Genomic DNA, 27098 nt, shown 5'->3' on the forward strand with positions numbered 1-27098 from the left:
TGCTATACGGTTGAGGATTTGAGGTCCCCAGGCGTCATGCACCCCAAAATTCTGAGGGACTCTATCTACATCAATGGGTCAAAATGATCTGGTTTGTAAAAGAATCCTGGAGACAAAAGAATCAATGGACATGTCATACAGTATATTCAGACTTCTGGTTGTAGCACATGCTTGCATTGGATACAATTTTCTCATCATGCTTTTGTTCGCACATTGACTAGACCGTAGGGGCACTGCAAGGCCCAAAACACCAGATGCAAGTGGGCACCATATCAGCTTAACCCCTAACCACTGGCTTCTGCTCCAATGGCTTCTCTTTCTTCTTTGCCAGGAGCGAAGCAAAGCTTTCATCAGGATCATAGAGCGCATGCTGTCTCCTTTCCCTAAGTAGATTGAGAACAGAGTGAATGGACGAATGACAACCGTCGCAGAGATTTGATCCCTGCGGGCAGCAGGCAGGCAGTAGCAGCCCACTTGCCTTTTCAGATTTAGCCGAATCACCGAGGCACGAGCAGAGAGGTTTGTCGTTCGGCCACAACCGTCGACTTAATCCATTGAAAACCTTTGGGGGCCTATCTTTGCCTCATTAAACCCTCCTTCTCTGTTGTTGTCGTCGGGTAAATGTCACGCAGTTATCCAGGCGACACTTTCCCCAATGCAAAGGGGGGGTCTCTCTATTGAAAAAAGGGGTTTGTCTCTATTGAGTTAAGGGGCCATAATCTATTCATGGGGGCTCTTTAAGGGGGAAGAGCCCAGCTGCTCTAATTTGAGAATAAAGACTGTCCCACCTTTGTCTCTATTTCATACGGGAATCAATGACCCCCCTACTACACCCCTTCACCCTCCCATCGCTCTCCAGTGCACTCCCCATTATGCGATTATTTTCATGCTAAAATTTTGAACAGGGAGCGACTTCGTTGGAAAAAGGGCTCTCTCACAGTCACCGCAATAGGGGGACCCAGCGGTAAGTCTCCCCTTACCCTCATGGGTGTCCTCCTGGTTTTTCAATCATAATTTGTGGGACAACCACAGAAAAACAGCAAATCTCCTTATACCACACAGCTGTCCGTTTGGGATTTGGAGATATAGCTCGGCTTTTTTGTCACTGGGCTCCACAATGGCCGTGTCAGTGGGGTCAACTATAGGGGTATCCGCAACATAATACAATATTAATGTGGATCATATGGATTTTTTACTATTGTCTCAGCTCACTGAAAATAGGCAGTAGATGTATGAGGATGCAGGCATGTTCCTTGTCAAACAAGACAATAAGACACATGATGATGATGGCTACATCATCAAATGGCTTCCCTGCGAATATGCATGAATTTTGTTGGACATATCCCATGTACTTGTCAGAGACATCAAGGGGTTTTCACATCATTGTATCATATTGGTCAGGTTTAGTAGCGTCATTAGAATATGTAAATGTTGACCAATAAAAGACGAATAATTAACTATCTTGCTCATTACCACCAGATTGGATTACACTACACAAGATCAATAAACCCACTGCAGGAGGCTTAATCTCAATGTATAATTATGAAGCAAATGCTAAGTACTTTTCTGTGTGCTCTATGGACTTATTTGAAGGTGTGGTGTATGATGGCACTCGCACAGTTGATTATGGAGTAAACACACGATGCAGGGCAGACATGCATATTCAACATTGGGTGTGGCTTCGATCTCAGGGCCTCTCCTACTTATGAATATTAAACAGCAATTTGATTTGCCCCCGCCCCCTCTTCCCCTGAACTTGCTGTAAAGTCTGGGACAGTCAGTCAGACACAGACGGCGCTTTCTTAGATCGTTGGTATTGTTGTATCAGAGGCGATCAGAAATATATGAAGAAAAAGAACAATAGTCGAAAGGACAAAAGAGTGAGACAAGGGGGCAGGTCATTTTGCATTGGAAATCTATGCTCTTTTCAAAAGGTGTTGTTCTCCACTCGTGCATGTTCAAATCGGAGGAGTATATAGAGCCGTAGGTCGGCCGGACTTTTAGTTTCGCAGCAAACGGCACTATCAAACAGAAGGCATGATTTTGAGACCGAGTTCAAGCTGTGCTGCTTTTTCTATTCATGTCTTCTTGCAATGCATGTGGTTTAAGGTACGTGAATATTCAAGCCTATTTCGCACCTTTTGTCCATACAGTATTGCTCTAATTGTACAGTTTTCTACATGCACATTTTCAAAAACTGGTTGTGGGTTTAGGTGGATGCACTAGAAAACTTGAGCATGTTTTCATGTCACCATCAATTTGCTTTTCCAAAGTTCCAAAATAAGCAGTAACGCGTGCCTCTGTAAAATAACAGTAAGGGGGTTTCTTTGCAATAGTTTGTTGCAAGTTAGTAACTACAAATCACACACTTAGCTAATGTCGATATTAGCTTGCTAACAAACATTTATCTACCTACTTTAAGATTTGTTGCAGCTATCTACTTCTATTTAGCTGTTAGCTAACGTTACTTCTACAGGTGGAAATGTTCAAGCTTACATAAATGTTGATTGACAGTTTGAAATGAAGGTATCAAAAGGCAAGACGCATTCAAATAAAGTAATGTTGCACATCCCCCCCCCCCCAACAGGTGGCTGTGGCATCAGGACACTTCGAATTGCAAATTGTGTCGATGCAGAACGTGAATGGCGAACTGCAGACTGGTGTGTGCTGCGATGGATCTCGGAATGCCGCAGATCGCAAATGCACGAGGGACGAGTGTGATACCTATTTTAAAGTGTGTCTAAAGGAGTACCAGTTGAAGGTCGCTTCCGCGGGCCCATGCAGTTTCGGGACGGCATCAACACCCGTGGTCGGAGGGAATACTTTTTCTTTGCGGAACATGAGGAGTGACAAGTCCAGGATTGTGTTACCGTTCAGCTTCGCTTGGCCGGTGAGTTGATTGTGTCGTTATGTTTATGTAACGCATTCTCCCTCTCTGGCGCGCGAGTTTGCTGAGATCTTGAACCTTCCAATATTTTGTCTCGTCAAAGTGCAATTTCGATTAATGGACATGGAATAGACTACAAAAACGATGGGCAAATTAAGTAACTTTTGGATATGTCAGCATGTCATGTGAGGCAGGCAAGGCTACACAATGCAAGTTGATGGGCCACTTTTTTTTAGGGGGTTACCTTATTCTTACAAAAAAACAGTATGTTATTGTTCAATCAGAATAGCAGAGAATAAAGTGAGGTGGTCCATAAGCTTGCGCTGTCTGAATGCTCATCACTAGTGTTTATGCGATAGTTAATTGGGAATAGGCTGAAATGTTCAACCAAAAATCTGGGCAATTCCGAAGAGGTTTAATCGTTTACGAAGAGCTGTAGCGTCGCATCAATCTGCTGGTGACGCGCTGCCTAAACGGGATTCATTCCCCACTGTCTTTTCCCAAAGAGCGCGACCAGTAGCCGAGCCTCAAACAATGGCTTGTGCAAGAATAGGCAATAAAACAGCTGGGTTATCTAGCCACGGCGTTTACACACAGTGCGCTCCTAGGAAGCGGAGACTTCACTCGATTAACTATACACATTCCTCTGGTTGACTGTTCTCGTGTACGTTTTTTTTTTTTTACCATGCCACAATTTTCATGACATGAGCCATCCATATTTTGAGCTCATTTTTTTTTCTGTCTCTCTGAGATTATACTGTCATTTTTGAGAATTGAGAGGAAAAATCTTGAATGAGGTAGGCTAGTTGAACCCAGCAATTATTTAAGGATTAGGCCATAGTTGACCAAAGAACATGACAACCAAAGTGGACTGATGATATTTCAATAAAGATAAGTTGCCCTGGCAGCATCAAAATATGTTTTGGACACACAATGATGTGGCCCCCAAATAGTTTTCTAGACATGCTCCAATATCACTATGAAAAGACCTAGCTAAGGAGCCTTTGTTCTATTGCATACTTTCTTTTCCATCCAATTTCTACCTAGCAATTTGGAAACATGGTTAATTACTCAAGATTGTTCGCCCAGAAATACAACAAAGACAAGCTCAGGGGAAAACTGAATGAAATATTGAATGGGGAATTGGCTTTTTTTCACACTTACATTAGTGGTCATACAATAACCCCTGTTTTGTATGAATTGTAAATTTGTGCCTCATCAGCATTCAATGAAGAGGTGCCAGGTCATCAATGGGATGAAGGGATTGGATGTTTGAGGGAGTTGCTAGGTAACGAGGCCTCCCACTGGGAGAAATGGAACTGGGAGCAAGAGAGGGAGGAGAGCATCTGCAAGGGGGGCATGGTTAATGGAGACAGCTTTTTCCCCCCTCCAAACCCTTTGCTTACAGTGTTCTCCATGGCTAGACCTAATGGGTGAAGAATGATGTGTGTTGTGGAAGGGCAATGTTGGATTTATAGTGATTTTCGTATAGAATTAGGATCTGGATTAAAAAATGTTTTTAATTCTAGGTCGATTGTAAAGAGGATATTCCTAGAAATAGGGGCTTTTGGAACTATGCCAATGTTTTGTTCTGTTTAGCGCAGGTGTGGACACTTGAGATTCCTGAGTATGGAATATTCCCAAATATTTCATAAACTGAACAGTCATTCAGCGTTTTGGTCACGATGCCAGTACTGTATAGGGGCAGTCGACATTGCCTAAGTCACAAAGGTCTGGGCGTGTACCCTCGCCCCTGACCTTAACACAGGCAGTATAAAGGCCTCTTGTTCCCCCACCGCCCTTTGTCAACCTGGGCGGTTGCGCTTGACTGGTCCCAAGACATTCCATCTTTTTAACCCTGCCACCCTATAGTAACTGGTGTGTTAAATGAAGCAGTCACCGTCCCCTTACTTCGAAGAAGCAGGGGCGTATTCATTAGTGCACACCGTTGGAAAACATTTTGCAACAAAAATGAGTTTCTTATTGAATGACTTTAGGTACGTCCCTCCCCACTTTGGTCCGTTTGCTTCTGTTGGTTCCTAATGAAAAATACACCCCAGGCTTGGCTAGACGTTTTGGGCTAGGCTAGAGTGGCCCTGGGTCTGTTTTATATGTCCACAACCCCGACCCCAAATTGGCACGGGCGACCCAAGACAACCTCACTCTGTGCGTCAGTCTGTTTATTGGGCTCTCAAATGGCAGCCTCTTGCCATGGCCAAAAGTATCGCCAACAACATCTTACTTGTGGTTGAACTTTCATTCCCCCTCTTTTCCCTCTCTCCTTTTTGAACTCTCACATGTGACACAGGCCACTGTTCTCCTCTCATTCTTTTTTAGAGCTTGGAGAGCTCTACTCTCTCTTTCTCTTCTCTCTCTCAGCCCCTGGCTTGACGGCCCGAGCCAGACAGAAGCAGTGACAGCTTATATTAACGGGGGGGGCTGAACAATAGCCTCGGGCTGGCAGCGAGGATTATGGGAGATAATGGGAGGCCAGGATGGGAATAATGTGGCTGGGGGTAAGCAACAGGATGCAGCAGTAGACTCAGCAGTGTCGCGGTTCGTTCGGCGGCTCCCAGACTAAACCGTTGTGCTGAAGTTGCCATTATTTTGAAGTTCGGCCCCTATGGCCCATCGGTTGCCTTACTCGCGTAATGCCGGTAGGCCTATTATTCCACCAGCCAGCAGCCCCCAGAGCCAAAGCCTAGAGAAGGATAGAGACCAATGAGGATAGACCCCCCCCACCACCCACGGTCAACCAGCGGGCTGGAGTTCAGCCAGAGTGACAACATTGATGCTTGTTTTTTTTTTTTTCTGTTCGTTTGGTTTTTTTTTCGCTCTCACTTCTCAGCAAGGATTATTCTATTAGTCTCGCTCATCTCTCGTTCTCTTTTCTCTCTCCAATCCATCTGTCTGCCTCTGTTTCCCCATATCTTTTTCTGTTTCTCTCCATCCCTCTCTCCATCTCCCTTATTGTTGTAAAAGCCTCAACTACCTGCATCTGGCCTAGTGTGTGTGTTCAGGAGAGGCAGGGGGAATGCCTAATAGAGGGAGAGGTCCGACAGTACAAAACTGGAAAGCACACAGTGACTTGTGAGGTGAGGGTAATCCGAACAGCCTGCTTGTATCTTCAGCACAACACGTCCAGATAGAAGTTTCGTTTTAGTGTTCATGTCAAACTGGACATTTTGACCCAACACGTATACTGGACATTTTATGTTCGAGAAGCATTGAAAGCTTGTACCTCGCAGGGCAAAACAGAGAAGAAGAGAACGACACATCCTATTGTTCTCTCTTTTATACTCAGAGATATTTCCTGCTCAATGCTGGCCTGTCCGAGGGAGGAGGAGCGTGGTTAAAACTTGCTCCTCCTGTCGTCGGCGTGTAGTCTGATCCCAGCGTCGTGACGCACTTCCTGTTGCCGGTTGTAGTTCTTGTCTTCAACAGATGATTTACTCGTAGTTTATGTACTTAGCATAGCTTCCCCAGTATATTATATAAGTTATGCAAACAAATAGCCAGTTCAACCCTAACATCTGTGTCTGTGAAACTGGCCCCATATCAGTTGACCTTTGATAAAGGGCTTCCGGTGGTGAATAAAGCATGTGGGCAACGATGACTTTATCCTTTTTTCCCCCAAAAGTTCCCCTTCAGGCCACCATAGCGTGAGCCCTGCTCCTACTGCTCTGCAAAACACAGGCACTTACTCACCCAGCCGACTCCCTTCCTGGACGTGCCCAGGCTTGTCTGCTCATTTCACTTGCTTTTTCCCACACTTATCTCAGCCTAGCGAAAGCGCCCAGCCGTGCCTCTGTCCTCAACCAAAACTGTGTACGAAGCATGTAGTTAGGCACCGTTTCAAAAATACTCAATCATATTGCAGCAAGGAGGGCGTGACGTAGGGGAGAAAGTGGGCGAGGCACCACTAGTCTGGGGAAAGAGGGGATGGTGTGCTTTGGTTTCTTACCTGGCTACTATTTACTGTTTTGGTAAACATTACTTTGGCACAGTCGAATGGTGGCATGTACTAACCGAATGGGTTTGGGAGGGGGAAATGTTTTGAAATATTTTTTTTATATTTGTGAGGAAAGAACAGTTTTTACTGGAGTTTATTTGAGGACAGTGCTTTTTAAATTGTGAAGCTAGCCAAGTGAAATTCGCAAGCTTTGGATAGTATAAGAAAGTTGAGTTGACTTGGCTACCACAGTTTAGCTTGTCTCTCCATTTCAATGGTTATGATCACTTATCATGTTATGCAAAATGGCTGCACACACAGTTGGTGCTGCTGTGTGGTTTCCCTCAAATCTTGACATCATCTGGATTTCCTGGGAGTAATAACCAGTAATTAGACTGACATCCATATAAGATAACGATCAGTGACTCAATGGAACAATGTAGCTAGCTGCAGCCGCTGCTATGCTGTGCAGGGCTATGTGTGCCAGCGAACCAGCGTTGTGTTTGTTTAAATGGGACAAAGTGGCAAGGCCATAAACCCCACACAAGAGGCCGGGCATGCCTCCAAGGGAGAGGGAGGGAAAGAACGAGCGAGTGCTGTCTGCCCCGACCACCCCAACCCCCTCATCGCCCCCTGTTTCCACCACCACACACCCTTCTTTCCTCCGCCCCCCCCCCCCCCCCCCCCCTCATATTTTTGGAGCTTCATTGACAAGTGCTACAAGGAGTGCTCATGTGACTGTTGGCAAGTGAGTGTCGCGAGTGGAGAGAGGCCCTCTGACTGGAGCCAAGTATGGACCCACACACACACTTGAATTCAGGCATGCACGTACGCTTATTTGCGCACACATGCACACACAAACCGATATATGATGCACCCAGATAAACTCATGATATTGTACACAACAGTCTCAAATGAATGAAGGCCCGCATACACACATTCTGGCACACACACTCCTCCCCTCAGCCCAGCCCTCCACGGCTCTCCGCTGTCTGTTATCCGATACCGGTGAGAGCGATGGGGGCCTTAAGAGAGACAGAGTTTCAAAGAGGTGCCGAAATAATGGATCCCCGTCACCACGACGCACACACAAGTATACACACACTGAAATGGCCTTTTACACACACGCGCGCATGCACACACAGCAGAGATGCATACCCACTACCTCAACCATTCTATTCTACCTATTACAGCGCCCTCAAGTCGCTCCACGCTTAACTACTCACAGTGCACTGGAAGGGAAAAATAAAGGAAAGGAACCCAGGATGTTTTTAAACAATGCCAGCGGTTTGCTCTATCGCCACCCTTGATCTCGCTCTATCCGGGGAGGAGAAAGCAGTGGTTTAGTTTTGGGGTGGGTTGCTGGAAGGGAGAGTGGCTTAGCCCGCCCGGATCAGAGGGCTGCTGGCGCCTCGGGGGGGTATAGCCGCGCTCTCTCTAATCTGCAACATATGGACAGACACGGCGTTAAACGCCACCATACCCACTCGCTTGCGGCTCGTGTGTGTGTGTGTGTGTGTGTGTGTGTGTGTGTGTGTGCTCACGAATGGGAAGGAGTTTGGCTGTATTTACACTATTCCCTGTGAATGTGTGCCTATAAAGAAATGTTTTGTTTTATTGATAAAGGTACACACTGCATTGATGTTATACCAGATCTAAGAACAGTTATTACCTCAAATGGGACTTTCTCTTCCCCATCTTTAGATTTCTGCCAATATGTTATGTCCATTCAAACAGTAGGCTAAATAAGAAGTAACCTATAGCCAACTCTGTTAGCAGGAACTATGCAGAAAGGAATCTAAAAGTAAACCTGTATCAGCCAGGGGTGAAAGGATTAACGCAGCTGTGACTTATTTTACCTGACACCTCTCTCTGTCTTATCAATCTTCTCTCTCTCCAGAGGTCCTATACGTTGATCGTGGAGGCCTTGGACTTCAACAACGACTCTTCAACGGGCAGTGAGTATTATCCCCCACCATTATGTTACCTCGTTGTGTGTGTGTGTGTATAGGTATATATATTTATTTATTTATTCCATTTGGTTTCACATTACAAAAGCCACATGACCCCGTGACCTGGAAGTGGTGATCCCAGGACAAAAATAAGGAACCTGTAAAGCGGTCACATTTGTGTAAAGGGGCAGAGGTGTGTGGGGGGGGGCTTCATTTCTTGGTAAGGGGGGGTGGGAGGCAGGGAAATGTTACTTGTGCTTATAAAAATGTTTTTATAGGCTTTGACTGATGGCAGGTCATGGTCATGCCACCATTCTGTGTGTGGGGTACACACTCACACATTGGCCTTTATGATACTCACATTCACCCCCCCCTCCCCCATTTGAAAAGCCATTGGTTGGTATTACTGACCAACATTGGGCAGAAAACTATCAAGCATAAAGAACCTTGAGTCGTTCCCTCTGGCTCTCGTACTCCCCTACCATCGATTTAGCTCTCAACTGTCATTTTACACAATATTCTCATTCAGAAAACAGTGACGGTAGTATAGACTGGTAAGGGAGAGAGTGAGGAGGAGATGGAGATCACACTACAGATTTGTGCGTTGTTTGTTTTCAGCCCGACTGTTAGGCAGTCAGTGGGAGTTAAGGCTGTGTTGCATTTGGCATTCCTCAGGGAACCATTATAGTTCCAGTGTTAAATCGGCCCCAGGGTACGCTGACCCCTGTCCAGGTGTGCTTTGGCCCAGAAGGAGGGCAGGGCAGTAGTTCCACCACAGCCAAGTCTACATCGAGCATGAAACTAATCATCGCATTCGGGCCAATAAAGCCCAAATGCAAAAAGGTTAGTGTGAGGTTGAAGACTTTATTTTTCGAAAGCCCTCCCGCCGACAAGCACACACAACAAGCCAGCTAGATCAATGAAAACGTCTGCCAAGGAAGAGGGCCAAACGAGGACAGGCCAAATATTGACTGTCTCACTTAGCGTCAACAAGCTAAGTGCCCTTGGCACGTGGCCAGTTAGCCTCCAATAAGCAGACTCATTAAAAGCCTATCACAGTTGTGCTGCTAATGCTATCCAGATACACTGCTACGGCTAACCTTAGTCTAGAGTTAGCGTCTCTCTAAATTGTGCTTACATAAGCTTAAATTACAAGTTACCGAGGTAACTATCATGTTGGTGCCGACTCGACTCGTTCCCCCGAGCGGTATTCACCACAGGACTGGGAGGTTTAAATGTTTGGTCAAATCACCAGGACAGTACAGTTTCTTGAGGTTGGCTATTTCTCGCACCGTCAACCGTCCCAGGGTTTTCCTGTTTGATATGGTGGGTCACAGTTTGCTTCCAGGTCTTTTATTTTTTGGGGTTCGAGGACCCTGGGTTAATTTTGTCCATTTTGCCAAACCACAACCCCCTCGCCGTCAAACTATTCCGGGCCTCAGGTAGTGAGAGGGCGTCACCTCACCCCGACCACACTTTGCACTCCACTGGCGAAATACCATGCACAGGGTTCTAGAACGGCATGAAATATTACTACTACGGCCCGCCACTACAACTAGCACTGCCGTAACAAAGCAGCTTTCCCTCCAAGAAAAGAGTAAACAAACTCGACGCTTAAGTTTTTGTTATTTTTCGCGCCCCCTTGTCAAAGCTCGCAGAGGCTGAACAGAATTTAAGTGGGCAGACTGTTTGAAACAGTTAAAAAAATAATAATATGCGTTGTTTGCATTACTGCCTTTCTGTATTTCTTGACTACCAGAGGACTTCTTCATGGAAAATGGGATTAGGGCAGTCACTGCCCTAACATAGTGACATGGCAGCGCTGGCATGGTAGTGATGCCGTCCTCTTTCCCTCGAGTGCTGACCCCGGCGAGGTCGAGTTTTGTTTGGGTGCAGGGGTAGCAGAGGGTGGCGAAGGGGGCAGGGACAGAAGGGAGCATCACCTCTTATGTCTGTTGGCAGCAGTAGACTTGGATGGCAATTCATGTTTGGGCATTTACCCACTGATATTTGGAGACTCTGTACTAGTAAAGACTGAGAAGTGGCATTAAAATGACCCAAAGCAAGATGCTTGGTCTTGCTGAATGGGCATTCACATCGTGTGTTGACTTCTTCTGTGTATGTATTGTGTCTGTCTGTATGACTGCATTTGTCTTTGCCTCCCCCTCCACCTTATGCCCATGTGTTTCCTACCAGTCCCTCTGACTCCTCTCTCTCTCTCTCCGCAATCCATTTCCCTCCGTCAGGCGTGGGAGGCGAGAGGATCGAGAAGGCTGTTCAGTCGGGCATGATAAACCCCAGCCGCCAGTGGCAGAGCCTGAAGCACAACGGGCCGGTGGGCCAGTTCGAGTACCAGATCCGGGTCAGCTGCGATGAGCACTACTACGGTTTCGGCTGCAACAAGTTCTGCCGTCCGCGCAACGACTTTTTTGGCCACTACAACTGCGACCACAACGGCAACAAGACCTGCCTCGAAGGGTGGTCTGGACCAGAATGCAGCACTGGTAAGAGGGAGGGATTTAACCGAAGTAGTTGTCTGTAATTTTACAGCAACGTGAAGTCAAAAGCTAAAGAAGTAACTTTCTTTACATGAGGTTAGACATTTGAACAAAGTTCAAAAGGCATTCATCAAGTGACATTCATCAACAATCAATTGGAATATATAATTTAAATTATATAAATAAGTGGGCCTTTTAAGGGCAACTTGTGCTTTAGCGACTTTTGTTAGCATGCTGTCATTATGGCAAGTCCAAAACTATTGAAAGTAACAATGGCCCACAATTGACAGCAATTGCGTTGAGGTGAATACCGACCAGAGAGAGAGAATGAACACTAGGCTAAATCATATAATTTAGGGGTGGGGGTCAAGCTGGCTTCTTCACCCATTGACACGAGGGCATATTGTCTTAACGCAGCAGATTTTGGCCACGACTGGCCCGGCAGGCTTTTACAAATGGTTAGCGTTGCCGTTTGGAATTTGGGCTGTTTGCAACGCACCAGCGCACCCCTAGGCCTTAGTATCCTAGCGGGGAGCGATGGCAGGGCTCCGGGATAAGTCTTGGATTTTGTAGGATTACTGCCCCGGTTGGAGCTTAGGACATTCCCACGAGTTTGGAGATGAGATGGGGGAGGGGGAGCTGTCTGACATCATCATGCTGACTCTGTGTTTTTTCTCTCTTGTCACTCTTACTTTTCCCCCCCTGTGAATTTCTTGCTGTCTCTCACCGTCACCACACTTGACTTGACTTTCTTTCTCTCCCTCTTGCTTTCTCCTTTACTTCCTACCTCATTCTCTTTCTCTCTCACTCTCAGCTATTTGCAGGCAAGGCTGCAGCACTGAACATGGTTCCTGTAAATTGCCCGGAGATTGCAAGTAAGCACCCCTTTTCCCAACACAACCATTTTCATCTAACCTAAGTTAGTAAAAAGCTCCCTGAAAAGAGCCAGACTCAAAATCTCACTGCGACTTGTTGTCACTCAGCAATACCCTTGTTCAACATGGAAATGACACCATTGGCAGGGGGAATTCCCAATACCATGTGTTCTGTCCACTTTGGATTGGCACAAGACTCGATGGAGACGTAGTCAGTTTTGGCAGTGTCTTAGATAACACTGTATACGTTACTATACGTGGCAATCAAACTCACAACCCTAGAACGTGATGTGTTCGTTAGGCACCAAACAGAAGAATACAGACTGAAGCAGGAAGTGACTGTTTTAAAGTTTTACATTGCGTGCCCTAATAAGCACAACCCAATGAATCCCCCTCCCATCATCCAGAGCTGTGAAGGGCCCGAACCTTTGCATGTTTTGGGAAGGGAGTTTATGTGGGGTGGTTGGACATTATCGCGACCACCCTTTGCACACGTCTGCCAGGGGCCCCCAGAGTGGTGAGAGCTTAATGTTGGCGGCAGTGGAATCTGGTCTCAAAGACCGCTCTCAAATTCAAAGGATTTTTTTTCTTTCTTTCACCTGTCTGTTTCCCCACCCCCAACCCCATCCTCTTTCACCTCCCTTCAGCGCTACGCTTTGATTTAGCCCCTTTAGTCTCACAGCCAAGAAACAATCGGAAGTGGCGGTAGGAGAAGTTAGCATGTTGTGGCGATTCCGGAGAAGCTTCTATAGCTTCTTCTGAACTCAAACGCGCATCTGATTCTGACGGGAGGCTGCAGTGAAATGGGTACTTTTGATGCTTTCACATTTCCTCCATTTTGATAGATTTTGCAGCTCTCATTCAAGCCTTTCAGTAGCAAATTATGTATTCGGTAGGAGGTGTATATATTGGGTATCTGGGATAGTTATCCATTGCATGAAGCAAAGGTGGGCTGGGCATGGATACCAGGAATGAATGATAAGTGGTGTGTGTGTATACGATTCGCTCTGTTATCCTAATGGCTCAGTGAGAAGTTTACCCCTGCTAGTGGCCTGTCCAGACAAGCACTTTTACTTACTCAAGGAGCAGCCTTAGCCCAGCCCAACCCATTTGTGTGTTACATTGTGTTTGTGTGTTTAAGCGGGATAGTGTCAAGCACTGAATGTGTATTTTTGTTAAGATCAGTTGTCCCGTGCATTGAATACTTATCGTGTGTGTGTGTGTGTCCTGCAGGTGTCTGTACGGCTGGCAGGGCGAGTACTGTGATAAGTGCATCCCTCACCCGGGCTGTGTGCACGGAAGCTGCGTGGAACCGTGGCAGTGCCTCTGTGACACAAACTTTGGCGGCCAGCTCTGCGACAAAGGTAAGCATACACATGCACGCATGCAAATACACACATGCAAATACACACCAGAGAGGTATACTACAAAGCATGGTCATTGAGTTGGCCAGCTAACTTTGATAACAACCATAAATAGGCCTACTGATTTTCTGGTTCTAGCTAAACTTAGATGCTTTTGGTTGTTGAGTCAATTTGTGTGTGTGTGTGTGAGAGAGAGATATATTATTTTTTTTAATGAATATTTAGGCAAGTTAGCTGGCTAACTCGTTGATCCTGCTTTGTGGTATACCCCTCTGCTCTGTAGATAGATATACAGCTGATAACTGGTGCCCTCACAAACACACTCGTCCATTTGCTGTGAAGTACCAACACACTCGTACTTTTCCCTCCCTGTCTTCCAGACCTGAACACATGTGGTACGTTCCAGCCCTGTCAGAACATGGGGACCTGCAGCAACACTGGACCTGACAAGTACCACTGTGCCTGTCCTGACGGCTACTCTGGTATCAACTGCGAGAAAGGTGAGTCGCCTGACGTGTGTGTGTAAATAGGTAAGTCGCTTGTAGTGTCTGGGGTCTGGTTCCACTCAATGTTTATTCCTTATGAGAGTGAAATTGGAGTAGAAAACAAGATTAACTTTATTGTCCCAGAGGGAAATTAGTCTTGGACGCTCAAGCGCAGCTAATCTACTACGTTGGAGAATCTCTCTCCTGTCTCCCACTCAACTTTTTTCATTTTCTGGTGACGATTAAGAGAACAAGGTATTTGTTTTCTCAAGACTGGTCGGTGAGATCTGAGTCATGTGGTGCGACGGGGTGGGAAGTCGAGGGGTCATGGTTCAGGGGTTAGGGGGGGTCAGCCCCGTGCTTAACCCCATCCAGGGAGGTTCCGTTCGTGGGGCGGTCTCCCGCGTCACTCCGGCCAGGAGGTGACGACCTCATTAAGGTATCGTCAAGGGGAACGGAAGGAGACGCAGTAACGGAGCTAACCTTGTGTCAATTGTTTGAATCAAGGTTGGTTTCTATAAAGTTTGAGTTTTGATCATAGGGATGTCATAGAGTTGTATATGTCATTTCTTTAGTTTTTTTGAGTTGAGAACATTTCAATGAAGTTGGGTTGAATTTGATCATTAGGATAAGTAGATGGCCCTTGTTTTGTATGGGGGTCAATGGAGGCATGACTCAGCTAATTGAGGGGAAAGCTCCCTGTAGGCGTTGGCAGTCAAACACGCCCGCTCTGTGTTTGTCTGGGACAGTTGCCACCTCTGTTTGTAGCGAGGGTTTGAAAACTATCACCGGTCATCTTGAGAGCGAGGGAGTGGAGGGAGAGAACGAGGGAAAGAAGAGGGGGATTCCAGCCAAGCCTGAATTCTCCTTTTCTTTTTCTCTCCCAGCCATACCCAACAACATTAAACCCCCCTCCTGTGCTCCTTCTCTCCCTCCCTATATCCCCCTCTCTTCCTCCCCTGCCCCTAGCCCGCTGACACCAATCAACAGTCATCTCCCCCTCAGGGCCTCCCCCCTCGTGGGAGTCCCAAATGGCACCCTATTCAGTGCACTACTTTTGACCAGAGGTGTAGTGCATTATATAGAGAATAGGGTGCCATTTGGGATGCTACCTCGATCTGCCAGCCAAAGAATGCAGCATTAATTGATTTGAGCGGAGGAATCCGTCGTGACTTGAGTTTGCTATTCTCTTCTCTCCTGTCTTCTCTCGTCCTCCCGCGAAGGGATGGACAATGATTTACGCTTGGGTGGAAGTCACGGTGCGTCGCTTGGCGGGTCAGCATGCCGTGACAGACGATTTCCTGCTAGCTGGCTAGAGTAAACGCTAAGGCTATAGGGCTAGGGCCCTGGGGGGCTAGTGAGAGTGAAATGGGAGAGGGGATGTTTTTTGTTTGTTTTTTTTACGACGTAGGCCTAGTGGGGGAACGGACCCTCTTTCTGTCTCGCTTTCTTTCTGTGTCTTTCTCAGTGAGAAATGTTGTTCTTTCTTTCTCTTGTTCTGTTTATTTCTCTTGCACTCAGCACTCTTTATCTTTTCCTCTCTCTTTCCTTCCCCCTCTCGCTCCTCGTCTTGCGGTGTGGTCCAGAGCTGGTTAGTGAGAGGTCAAAGGGGCTTTCCACTCCACTGGCTGTAGCCATGCTGGGCCAGAGAAAGCTGCTGGGAACCGACAGCAGCGAGGGGAAAAACCCACCTCACCCTCATGCAGTGTGAGAACTAACTGAGTTTAGGAGTTTAACTCTCCATCTGTTCTCCACCTTTCCCCTCTCTCCCCTTTCTTTCTCTCCCTTCTCACTCCCATCCCTCTCCCTTTTACCCGCTCAATCTACCTCTTGCTCTGTCTCTCGGTCCATAGCAGAGCATGCCTGTCTGTCGGAGCCCTGTTTTAACGGAGGGAGCTGTGTGGAGACCAGTCAGGGCTTCGAGTGCCAGTGTGGCCCCGGCTGGAGTGGCCCCTCCTGCAGCATCAGTAAGTAATACATTATAGTATGTAATACCTGAGGTTTAGGTCATTTTAAATTCAATATTATACTGGCCTTGTTCGTGCCGATGACGCGTCTTTTGGACATCAACATTCTAACAGCATATATGAAATATATTTGACTATCGTAAAAATAATTATCTGGTTGTGTTTTATGAAGGTCGTAGGCAACATTTAAAATAAAATATTTTGAGGGGGAAAGAACATAATATTTTCATTAGTTTATGGTACTGTATGTAAAAAAAAAAAAATTGAAAAATCACTAAACGTAGAATTTCAAGTGTAAAATCTATTTTATTTGTGGAGTGCCTTCATTAAAACTGAAACAAAAAGCATGTGCGTTGGAACACAGTAACCGCTTCTTTTTACAACGACAACACAAATACAAGTAACCAAACCAACAAGACACATGGTCTGTCAGCAAGACGCGTGGTCAATTGAAGAAAATCTCAGTTGCATAAACATCAGTATTGGCACCATTTGTGCTTGATGATAAATAGTGAAAATCAGCACAAAAGAAATAATGGCATTATAATGAATGTGTCAATTTTATGACCGCAGTCAAAAATAGCCCATTTATTATCAGTTATTAAACACATTAATTGTGGCCCTGCTTGTGCTTGGGATGTTGTGCATCTTCACGTAATGGCAGCAGTTGGCTCTTTATTTAGGTGTTGTCCCTTGTTCTAACAGTCAACACAAATGTTTGTCGCTTGCAACACTTCGCACAAACAAGTCGCTTGCAGCTGAAACAGGTTTTGTGTTTTGTAGCGAGTGGATCTGCCCACCTGGCAGTTTCTACTTGGCTTGCGCAATTGCTCGTGTGGAATCTTTGCTGCTGCCTTGGTCCTCGTATGTCTCTCACGTAGCCCGTGTGCTAGACCCATGAAGTCTCTCCTGCTCATGGGGTTCATGCACAGCTTAAACAACACGTGTGTTGATGGCAGCCAAGTCAAGCATGTTGTAGAACACAGTGACAGGCCAGCGGCGAGTTTCTCCTTTCACTGTGCAGCTGTGCCATCTGATCCCCCCAAAAATCCACAACCTATAGAAAACAATAGGATCATTTTTCTCATAGGAAAAACGCATTGTATAAGTTGATCTAAATATGGCAACGCGTACAGCGGTGGAAAGAATTCCACTTGTCATACTTGAGTCATTTTCTATTAAGGTTTCAAAGTATATTTAATATACTTAAGTATCAAAAGTAAATGCTATAAATCCTTTAAAATTCCTTTTATATTAAGCAAACGAGACGGGATGATATAATTTTTTGGGGAGGTAGCACGGGGAACAATCCAACACTCAGACATCATTCACAAACGAAGCATTTGTGTTTAGTGAGACCGCCAGATCGGAGGCAGTAGGGAAGACCACATGTTCTCTTGATAAATGCGTGAGTTAGACAATGTTGCTGTCCTGCTAAGCAATCAAAATGTATGGGAGTTAAAAAGTACATATTTTCTTTAGGAATGCAGTGGTAACCCCAAAATATTTAAGTAGTACTTCAAAGTAGTTTTACTTAATACGCATCCAGTGGTGTAAAGTAAGTATGTTGAAATAGCTTTGATAGGTATTAGTTCATAATAGTTTTCTCTTTGTCGCTGGTGCTCATGATACAAACGTTATTTCTTGCCTTGCATTGGTAAAGTGTGACAACACTCATTCTTCAGCACCGTTGTAGAGTACTGCTGATGTGCAGGTGCCTTATTTTGCACAGAGGGAGCGAGCACCATTCTCGCTTTGTTCATGGTGCCAACCAGGCTTGTTTTCTTTGCAAGCAACTTGTTCGCCAATGACAGATGTGAAGAAATTGTCCCTGTTGACATTTCTCCACTACCGTTTTGAGATTGTAAATTGAATAGATGAATGACATGCCCTCCTAAAACAGGTTATAACTCCAGTTATGTTTGTGATATTAATAGGGGTTAAGAGTTGAACAACCAGTGTGTTATATAGACTTATTTAGGAATAGGCAAGGACGGCGGGGACATGACTTTAAAAACGTAAATGTATTTTGTGTTGATTTGACATTCCACATGTAGTCGTAACACACTTGTCCTCCACCCCCCCCCCCCCCCCACCCCCCCAGATGTGGACGAGTGTTTCCCCAACCCCTGTGGCCATGGGGGCACCTGCCAGGACCAGGTCAACGGCTTCAAGTGCACCTGTCCCTTCCAGTGGAGCGGCAAGACCTGCCTCATCGGTCAGTCAGTCCTCTATCCCAACACCCTGCACCTCCTCTATCATACGGTCGTCACTATTTGGCCAAGTTGCAAAGTTTAACTTTGCATCTTGGCCATCTAGTTTGAACCCTATCATACGACCACTGAGCTCTCATTCATCCTCTATCCATTTTTTTTTTTTTTTTTACCTCCTATATCCCACAAACCCCATGCAACTCCTCTACTATATCCCCTCTATCACAGAAACAACTGAGTACTCTTATATCCTACAAACCTCCACCTTCTATCTCACAACAACAACCTAGTCCTTCTCTATTCCACTACCATCTCTATATCCTACTACCATTGAGAGAGTATTGATCTCTATGCCCACTACGGAGTTGGTAAATTATATACTTTATTTGGCCCACTGATACAGGATCAAATATCTCTTCTCTCACTAATGGTTGAAGATAACCACCGATCTAGGAAACTGAGGGCAACTTCTAACCACCTTGCTACAATTAGAGGATTTCCTTAGGGCACAGATCTAGGAACAGCTTACACTCTCCAAATCTGAACCTTAACCATTAGGGGGGGGGGGAAATCTACAAACTGACATTAGATAAGCTTCTAAGTGCATATTCGTCATACCACCCTTGTCTTTTGGTGGCGCTCTAGTGTGAGGATTTGGAAACGGGCATGGTTCCTTCGGCATTCCATTCCATGGCTGCTTTTGGGAATCCTCTGGGGGCAGGGATAATGTGGGGTTTCCTAAGCCGGGGGATCATCCTTTTGAGGAATGGCAGTGTGTTTTAAAGTGCTTCGAATGAGGAGTGAGAGGATGGGTGCCTCTAACGCTTCACTTCTGTCTTAATCCACTAACAGCTATCCCCTCCCACTCCTTCTCACCCTCCACTAACAACTACCCCCCCCACACTCCTTCTCACCCGTATGTGTCTGTCACCCCTTCCTCACCCCTTAGTGTGAGGAGCAAGAGGATAACTCTTCACTGCTGCCTTGATCCACTACCCTTCACCCCTCCTGGCACATTTTGTGTTTGTTTGTCCCCAATTGCCTTTCGCCATGGGGACTGGCTCTGACGCGGTTTGAATGCGAACCGCAGCAGACCACCAGAAAAGACCATAGAAATAAAATTCCTAGAATAGGCATCCCCAAGTCAATGGGTGGATGACGGGGGAAACGATTCTAAATTCTATTCCTATGGCTGCCGACACCTCGCAGTTGCATGCCCAATGAAGGAATGAAATGTTTTGTGGGTTTCAGACGCCAATGAGTGCGAAGGCGACCCCTGCCTGAATGCCAACTCCTGCCGCAACCTGATTGGAGGGTACTTCTGCGAGTGCCTCCCCGGTTGGATGGGCCAGAACTGCGACACCAGTGAGTTTTTTTTATTTTCTGGTTCCAGGGAGCAGCAGGGGAAACAGGCTTTTGTTCCAGCCCAGCACTAACATGGGTAATTCAACTAATCATGGTTGGCAATTGAAAGTATGATTAGTTGAAGTGTGTTCGTGCTAGGGTAGAACAAAAGCCTGCTCACCCTGCCATTCAATCTCCAGAGTCAAAAGTTGCACACCCCTGTTCTAAAATGAAGCAATGGCACGTCAAGTGCCAGTAGCAACTTTAAACAACTGTTCTAGGGTCAGTTTTGGAAGTGAGTTTATGACAATGACGGCTAGGACTGAGGCTGGCTCAGTGTTTTTATTTTTGTATTTATTTGGTCCTGGACTAATAGTTCTGGAGTGGTCCGTCTGAAATTGAACGAGAGGAAAAAAACAAATACTACTACTACTACTACTAATAATAATAATAATGCACATTTTTCTCGAGCCATTGTCTGCTTGCACAGCCGGGCAGACGATAACATCCAAATAACATGGGCGCTCAAGCAATCGCGTGAAGCCCCAGTGCACCGAGGCCCCTTTTTTTTTTCTATTTTTTTATTTTTCCACCCATTCTCGAACAAGGCTTATCTTGAGGAAAGCTTGTGGGAAATCTTGACAAGGAAGCCTTATCAAGGCCTCTCCTCGGCGGAGCTCAAATTGTATACGTTTGTTTATTTTTATTTGATTGTTACAAATTGTTTCCGCAGATATTAATGACTGCCAGGACCAGTGTCAAAATGGGGGAACCTGCAAGGTAGGTTTATTGGGTTTCTCCCAAATGGCATCCTATTCCCTATATCGTGCACTACTTTTGACCAGAACCCTATCATGGGGAATAGGGTGCCATTTGGGACATAGATGTGTTATTTTTCTGGAATGTACCGGTCCTGGTGGATTGACATACTTCAGATACTTCCTGGCATATTGGAGTTGTTTTTGGCTGCTTTCTCTCCCCCTCTTTCTCCCCCTTTTTTCCCCTTTATGGCAGGTTTAAAAATAGCAAACTGCTGAGACATGCTTTCAGAACACAGACATGACAGAGTTGCTCGGGCAATGCTAACAAAGAGCGGGGCAGAAGACATGAATGCTTGTGGCGGAGGGGAGAATGGGAGGGAGTAGGTGGAAGGTCTTCATGACTACAATAGATCAGATTACCATAAACATTCTCGTCCCCTGCCAGGAAAAATAAATGTCTTAATTATTTTCCAACCCTTTAATTTAACAATGGCTTGTTTTCCTCACCACCCCGTTCTGTACCTCCCACACTCACCCCCAACACCCTGTTCTCTCTTCTCTCCCCCCCCCCCCCCCCTTTTCCTCCCCTCCCTAGGACATGGTGAACGGGTACCGCTGCGTTTGTCCGTCAGGCTTCGGCGGCGAGCACTGCGAGAAGGACGTAGATGAGTGTGCCAGTGGCCCGTGCCTGAATGACGGCCGTTGCAAGGACGACGTCAATGGCTTCCAGTGCCTGTGCCTGCCCGGTTTCTCTGGCAACTTCTGTCAGGTGAGCAGAGATTGGCACCACACCCCCTCACTGTGCCCAGAGCCTACCCAGAGTTGGTCCAAGTCACCTCAAACCATAACACTGATCCAGGAGCAGATATTGCTGCATCCTTGTAATGGTTTATGGTTAGGATTGGAGGTAGTATAAGCTGATCCTAGATCTGTGGTTAGGGCCAACTTATCTTGAATAAATCCAGAGTAAGTTGCAGTCACCTCAAACCACTGATCCACGGTCAGATACCGTATTTCCCCATACCTTTAATGGTTAAGGATAGGATTGGAGATGGTCCTATATCGGTGGTTAGGGCCAACTTTCCTCTCTCCTGTGTGAATCTTCACACCATGATCTGTTTTCATTGATAGCCTCTTCAATAGTTAAAAAAAATAAAAAATTGCCACCTTTCCATCCCACCCCACTGTAGTTGCACCTGCGTTTCTCTCTGCGATCGTTTCTCTTTGCAACTCAAAACCGGAGCTTTGTCGTGCTTGTTAACACTTGTGAACCTTCCGACCCTTCCGTCTGGGCTATTCTGTCTTCTCTTTTCCCGCCTCCTCCAACTCCCCACCGCTAAGTGTTTGTTTATGGGTCTTTAGCAGGTTTCCGTGGTGAAGTCTACAATGGGTTATGAAAAAGGTAAAATGGCAGGTATTACTTTACATGGTATATGTCTAAACCGTTCTCTGTTTTTGTTCTCGCCTTCTCAGCTGGATATCGACTACTGCATGCCGAACCCATGTCAAAACGGGGCCCAGTGTTTCAACCTGGCTACCAACTACTTCTGCAAATGTCCCGAAGACTACGAGGGCAAGAACTGTTCCCATTTGAAGGACCACTGTCGTACCACACCCTGCAAAGGTTCATATTTTCTTTTTGGTTCAGCCTTGTGCAGTCTTTACGTTGCTGTAAAAGTCTGTTGGTTTTCAGTGTTAGCCTAGCCAGTTTCGGCTAGCTTGGCTAATGCTAATGAAGGCTAACCCCGAAAAAATGTAGGTCACTCATCTCCCTTTGCTTTTTTTTTTACTGTAAATCTGAGAGGGGGGGCTTTTTAACCTGCAGAGCCTGTAATCTAATCTGCTAATTTGAGGCCATTGTGCTGGGTGTGTGTCCCACCTGTGTGTGTGTGTGAAGACCTAAGGTTAGCAAGCCCGCGCGGCACAAACCCGTTCTCCGCCGGTCCCCCAGGGCCTCGTTACCATGGGAAGAGTTAAGATTTGGTTTCATGTTTTCGAGCCGCTACTGCTGCCAGACTACTTCTTTGACAAGACACTCCCTTTAAGAACCCCCCGCCCTACTCCTCCTTCTGACAAATTGCCTCTGCTTCTTAAATTTTTCCTCTCCTCCCTTTTAGACTGTGTTTTGTCTCTCCAAAACACCCCAGAAAAATCTGGCAAATTGAAATGCTGTGTTCTTCCTGCTAAAAATATGATAGACCCCCTTCATTTTCTCTCTCTCCTCTCTGTGTGTGTGTGTGTGTGTGTGTGTGCTCGCGTGCATTTTTGATAGTAACCCTGATAAGGGTTAATACGCTTGTATTTAGTTGGACTACTTTTATCTAAACACACACACACCACAGATTGAAGAAATTAGGAGGACTTTGGCATGTGTTGCATCTGTTTGAATATTTATTTATTAGAAGCTTTAGCACCCAAAGCGCTTGTGAAGGTTTATATGACGTGTGTGGTAATGTCAGTTCTGTGCATTACAGATCAACATTTGTGATTTGCCATATATGAACACTGTCCTGACCTTGCCCTCTCTCCCTCAGTGATTGACAGCTGCACGGTTGCCGTGGCATCCAACAGCACCCCTGGGGGCATGCGTCTGATTTCGTCCAATGTGTGCGGGCCCCACGGGCGCTGCCGGAGCCAGGCTGGGGGCCAGTTCAGCTGTGAGTGCCAGGAGGGCTTCACTGGGACATACTGCCATGAGAGTAAGTGACTCCCCCAGTTCCAAGGGGTGAAGAACGGTGGATGAATGGCTGACTGGAGGATGGCTAGGGAGGTGGATGGATGGAGCCTTGGCTAGATGGTGGATGGCTAATGTGTGAATTAAGGGATCAATGTGGGGGTGTGATGGAGGCATGGATAGATGAGATGTGGCAGAATTATGAGGTGGATAGGGCAGAGCATGGAGGGAGAATGGTATTGCAGGGGTGGTAGAGGACAGGATGGGCCCTTCTTGAGAAGCAGATCTTCTTTAAAAGCCCTGCTCCGTTCCGACCACAAGTACACCACAAGAATCTCCCTCCCCGTTATAATGATTGTTCCTGGCGCTTGACAAGAACTCTCTCTGTCACTACACACGCATCCTTGGGTTCAAAGCGTGCTCTCTCTCGCTCCCTCCAAACCTGGCGACTTTGTTCTCACCAACACTTCTTTCAGGGGAGAGTGGTGACCCCCCCCCCCCCCCCCCACTGACGATAATTATTAGCTCCCTGTTTGATGGATGGCTGTTTTAGCTGCCGGCTCCCTAGCCCAGAGAGGTCAGGCGGGCTAGACCTGGCCCTGCCAGTCACTGGGTTATCAGCTCTAATGGAGGACTGGAGGCCCCAGGCGAGGCCTATGCTGTCTCTCAGACACAGGTCTTGATTAATGACCCTGTCCAGCCTTCACTAGCCTGTCAGGGGGTGGGGAAGTTGTTAAATGAGGGGGGTTCCATGCCTCCCCACCCTTAACTCTCACTTTCTTAAGCCAGGAAGTCTGCCTGGCCTTGTCTCTCCCACGCACTCACACACCCAACACCAAGCTCTCTGTTGTGGTTTTGGGTGACAGAAGAGGGAGTTTTGGGAAGGGCTTTTGGTGGGAGGTTACTTGACCGGAGACGACAGCCAAAATAAATGGGGCACTAGGGAAACTGCAAGGCCGCCGTTGGATGTGTAATGTGGAAACAATGTGAGTTGTTCACTTGTTCTAAGAAACTGTAGAAAATTGGAAATGGTAAATAAGTCCTTGAAGGGATTTCATGGTGCACGCCTTGATTGCATGGCTTGATATTGTGCATATTCCTCAGGCTTTTGCTTATTTTTCTCCTCTTTCACACTCAGATATAAATGACTGTGAAAGCGGCCCGTGTCAGAACGGGGGAACGTGTATTGACAAAGTCAGCCTGTACCAGTGCATCTGTGCCGAGGGTTGGGAGGGACCCAACTGCGACAACAGTAAGTTAATTTTCTTCTCGCCACACAATACTGTTATGTAGTCGTATTTGTTTATATGAATAATGGATTTCACTTTCTTTGACCCACCGGTGGATAATACATGGTTATTGAAGTTATATACAAGTTGCCTACAATCACCCCACAACGTAGTACAAGTGTTCAAAAAAGCTCATGGTTCTTTTTGTTTGTGTTATTACAAAAGTATTCATACAGTGGTACACAAGTCTATACATGTGCTTATGCATTACATGCAGGTGGAACAGTGCATTGACTTCTTCATCTGTCTTGCTTCTTAATGCTGATAACAAGTCTTCAATATTATAACACCTGGTAGGCTAAACATAACACTTCCATATTGCATTCCTAATGCATAGGCAACACACAAAGTGCTACCAAATAATCCCGCTTGTTTCAAACCTTCAAGTGACGGGGGATATGAATGATCATTAGGCCCATATTGAAACTTTTCTGGTTCAAAAAAAGGCTTAGGTGTTTGGGGTGGCAATGAGCGCAGTCGGCTGTCGGCGCGGCTACATTTTAGAGAAAATTATAGAGGCATTTTCGAATTTAAGCCAATTTGCTGCAATTCTACACATTTCTCCATGGAGCTGAGATTCTTTTTTTGCAGTTTTAAAGCTAATTTCTTGGAATTATAACATTTTTGCCATACAGTTGAGAATGTTTGTTTTAAAGCTAGTTTTCAGCAATTCTATGCATTTTGCCATGGATAATGCGGTTTTCTTTTGCTCAAACATAATAACAAAATGAATACTGCTAAGTTAATTCCCAAAAGAATGTTCTATTCTCCCTGACTGTCTAGCTTTTATTTTGGTGATTTGAGAACTAACAAAGATCACGTTATGAAAAAAAGATATAGTTCCATTATCTTTTATACATACTTTAAAACCAGATGTAGTCATTGAATTTTACACTTAGTGTTTTTCCATTCTGAAAATTTGACTTATGCGATCTGAAAAAAAAAAACAGCGTTTAGGCAGCCCGACAAGGATTAAAATGGCAGAAAAATCTCTGCGTGTTTTTCTTTCTCCGTGAAGATGCCAAACAGGCATGTTTGTCTCTGTCTTGTCTTCTCAGACATTGACGACTGCAACACCAACCCCTGTCGCAACCGCGGCACGTGCCGGGACCTGGTGAACGACTTCTACTGTGAGTGTAAGAACGGATGGAAGGGCAAGACATGTCACTCAAGTAAGCCCCCCTTACAACAGAATCGCACACTTTTTTTCTATTTTTTTATTTTTTCGCCCTGGGGCGGCCATGTGAAGTGTGTTGTGGTGGGAAGTATGCGTGTGGTTTGGATGTAAGCATGTGTGCATGCTTGTACGTGTTCGAAAGCGTGTGTTTATGTGCATAAATTAAACCTGTATGTGTTAAGGCCTAATGGTTTCCTGACATTGACTATGAACAGTTGCTAACGTGTAGTCTTGTTTTGCTTCCAGGGGAGAGCCAGTGTGACGAGGCTACATGCAACAATGGCGGAACGTGCTACGATGAAGGGGACACCTTCAAATGCATGTGTGCCGCCGGATGGGAGGGTGCCACCTGTAATATAGGTATGTAGTATAGCCAGCCGTGCTAAATTATTGCAGCTAGCTCTGTAGCATTTTCCAGCTAGCTAGCATGTTGGCTAAAGGTTGTGTTTGCTTCTCCAGCTAAGAACAGCAGCTGTCTGCCTAGCCCTTGTGAGAACGGAGGCACCTGTGTGGTCAGTGGAGACTCTTTCACCTGTGTCTGCAAAGAGGGCTGGGAGGGCCTGACCTGCAACCAAAGTGAGTGATCCCAGAGTGTGTCCTCCCTTGTCCCAGTGACTGGGGTAGGTAATACATCTTTAGTAGAGAATTGTAGTTTTTTTGCGCTATTAGTTGTTCATAACAACTTGATAGTGTAATATTCAGTTGCGCTACATTTTAACCTGCCGCAGTAGATGAGTACAGTTTGGCCTTCGTCCATTATGTAAAGAATGTATCTAGCTAAATCTTAATGGGAAACTTTATATATACTTATTTTATTTCTTAGATTAATGGTATGTGGCCTCTCAGCTAGCCACACACTCGTCTTGAGTTAGTATTCAAACATTCACTCTGTGTTAGAGGTCGACCAATTTTTTTTAAAAGACGATATCGATTAAATCGGACGATTTTATTTATATATATTTTAATATATTTGTAATAAACAATATTGAATGAACAATGATCACTTATTTTAACTTCATATATTACATAAATAAAATTAATTTAGTCTCAAATAAATATTGAAACATGTTCAATTTGGTTTAAATAATGCAAAAACACAGTGTTGGAGAAGAAAGTAAAAGTGCAATATGTGCCATGTAAAAAAGCTAACGTTTAAGTTCCTTGCTCAGAACATGAGAACATATGAAAGCTGGTGGTTCCTTTTAACATGAGTCTTCAATATTCCCAGTTCAGAAGTTTTAGGTTGTAGTTATTATAGGACTATTTCTCTCTATAACATTTGTATTTCCTATACCTTTGACTACTGGATGTTCCTATAGGCACTTTAGTATTGCCAGCCTAATCTCGGGACTTGATAGGCCTGAAGTCGTAAACAGCGCTGTGCCTCAAGCATTGCTAACAGCTGCTGGCAAACGCAGTAAAGCGCTGTTTGAATGAATGCTTACGAGCCTGCTGCTGCCTACCACCACTCAGACTGTTCTATCAAATCATATACTTAATTATAATATAATAAACCCACAGAAATACGAGCCTTTGGTCATTAATATGGTCAACACTGGTAATTAATATGGTCATTAACAGCCCAAACTGCTGCATATACCCTGACTCTGCTTGCACTGAACGCAAGAGAAGTGACACAATTTCCCTAGTTAATATTGCC

General features: G+C 45.6%; 1 protein-coding gene across 3 annotated transcripts in view; it reads left to right on the forward strand.

Annotated features, from left to right (window-relative positions):
• The first annotated feature begins 1763 nt into the window (after positions 1-1763).
• Positions 1764-27098, forward strand: part of LOC106586244 (protein jagged-1b) — a 31908-nt gene continuing 6573 nt past the window's right edge. For 2 of the 3 annotated variants that reach the window (XM_014173309.3, XM_014173327.3), the window contains exons 1-18: positions 1764-2109; positions 2588-2890; positions 8740-8797; positions 11038-11295; positions 12104-12164; positions 13398-13528; positions 13909-14028; positions 15867-15980; positions 18085-18198; positions 19445-19558; positions 20271-20317; positions 20894-21067; positions 21772-21922; positions 22833-22997; positions 24111-24224; positions 25320-25433; positions 25685-25798; positions 25898-26014. In XM_014173309.3, coding sequence (XP_014028784.1) covers positions 2038-2109; positions 2588-2890; positions 8740-8797; positions 11038-11295; positions 12104-12164; positions 13398-13528; positions 13909-14028; positions 15867-15980; positions 18085-18198; positions 19445-19558; positions 20271-20317; positions 20894-21067; positions 21772-21922; positions 22833-22997; positions 24111-24224; positions 25320-25433; positions 25685-25798; positions 25898-26014 — 2341 coding nt within the window. In that variant the 5' untranslated portion in view covers positions 1764-2037. The remainder of the gene's footprint in view (positions 2110-2587; positions 2891-8739; positions 8798-11037; positions 11296-12103; positions 12165-13397; positions 13529-13908; positions 14029-15866; positions 15981-18084; positions 18199-19444; positions 19559-20270; positions 20318-20893; positions 21068-21771; positions 21923-22832; positions 22998-24110; positions 24225-25319; positions 25434-25684; positions 25799-25897; positions 26015-27098) is intronic. The other variant, XM_014173318.3, reaches the window with a different exon arrangement.

This window comes from Salmo salar, chromosome 02, assembly GCF_965601325.2.
Source record: "Salmo salar chromosome 02, fSalSal1, whole genome shotgun sequence".
Taxonomy (NCBI): Eukaryota; Metazoa; Chordata; class Actinopteri; order Salmoniformes; family Salmonidae; genus Salmo; species Salmo salar.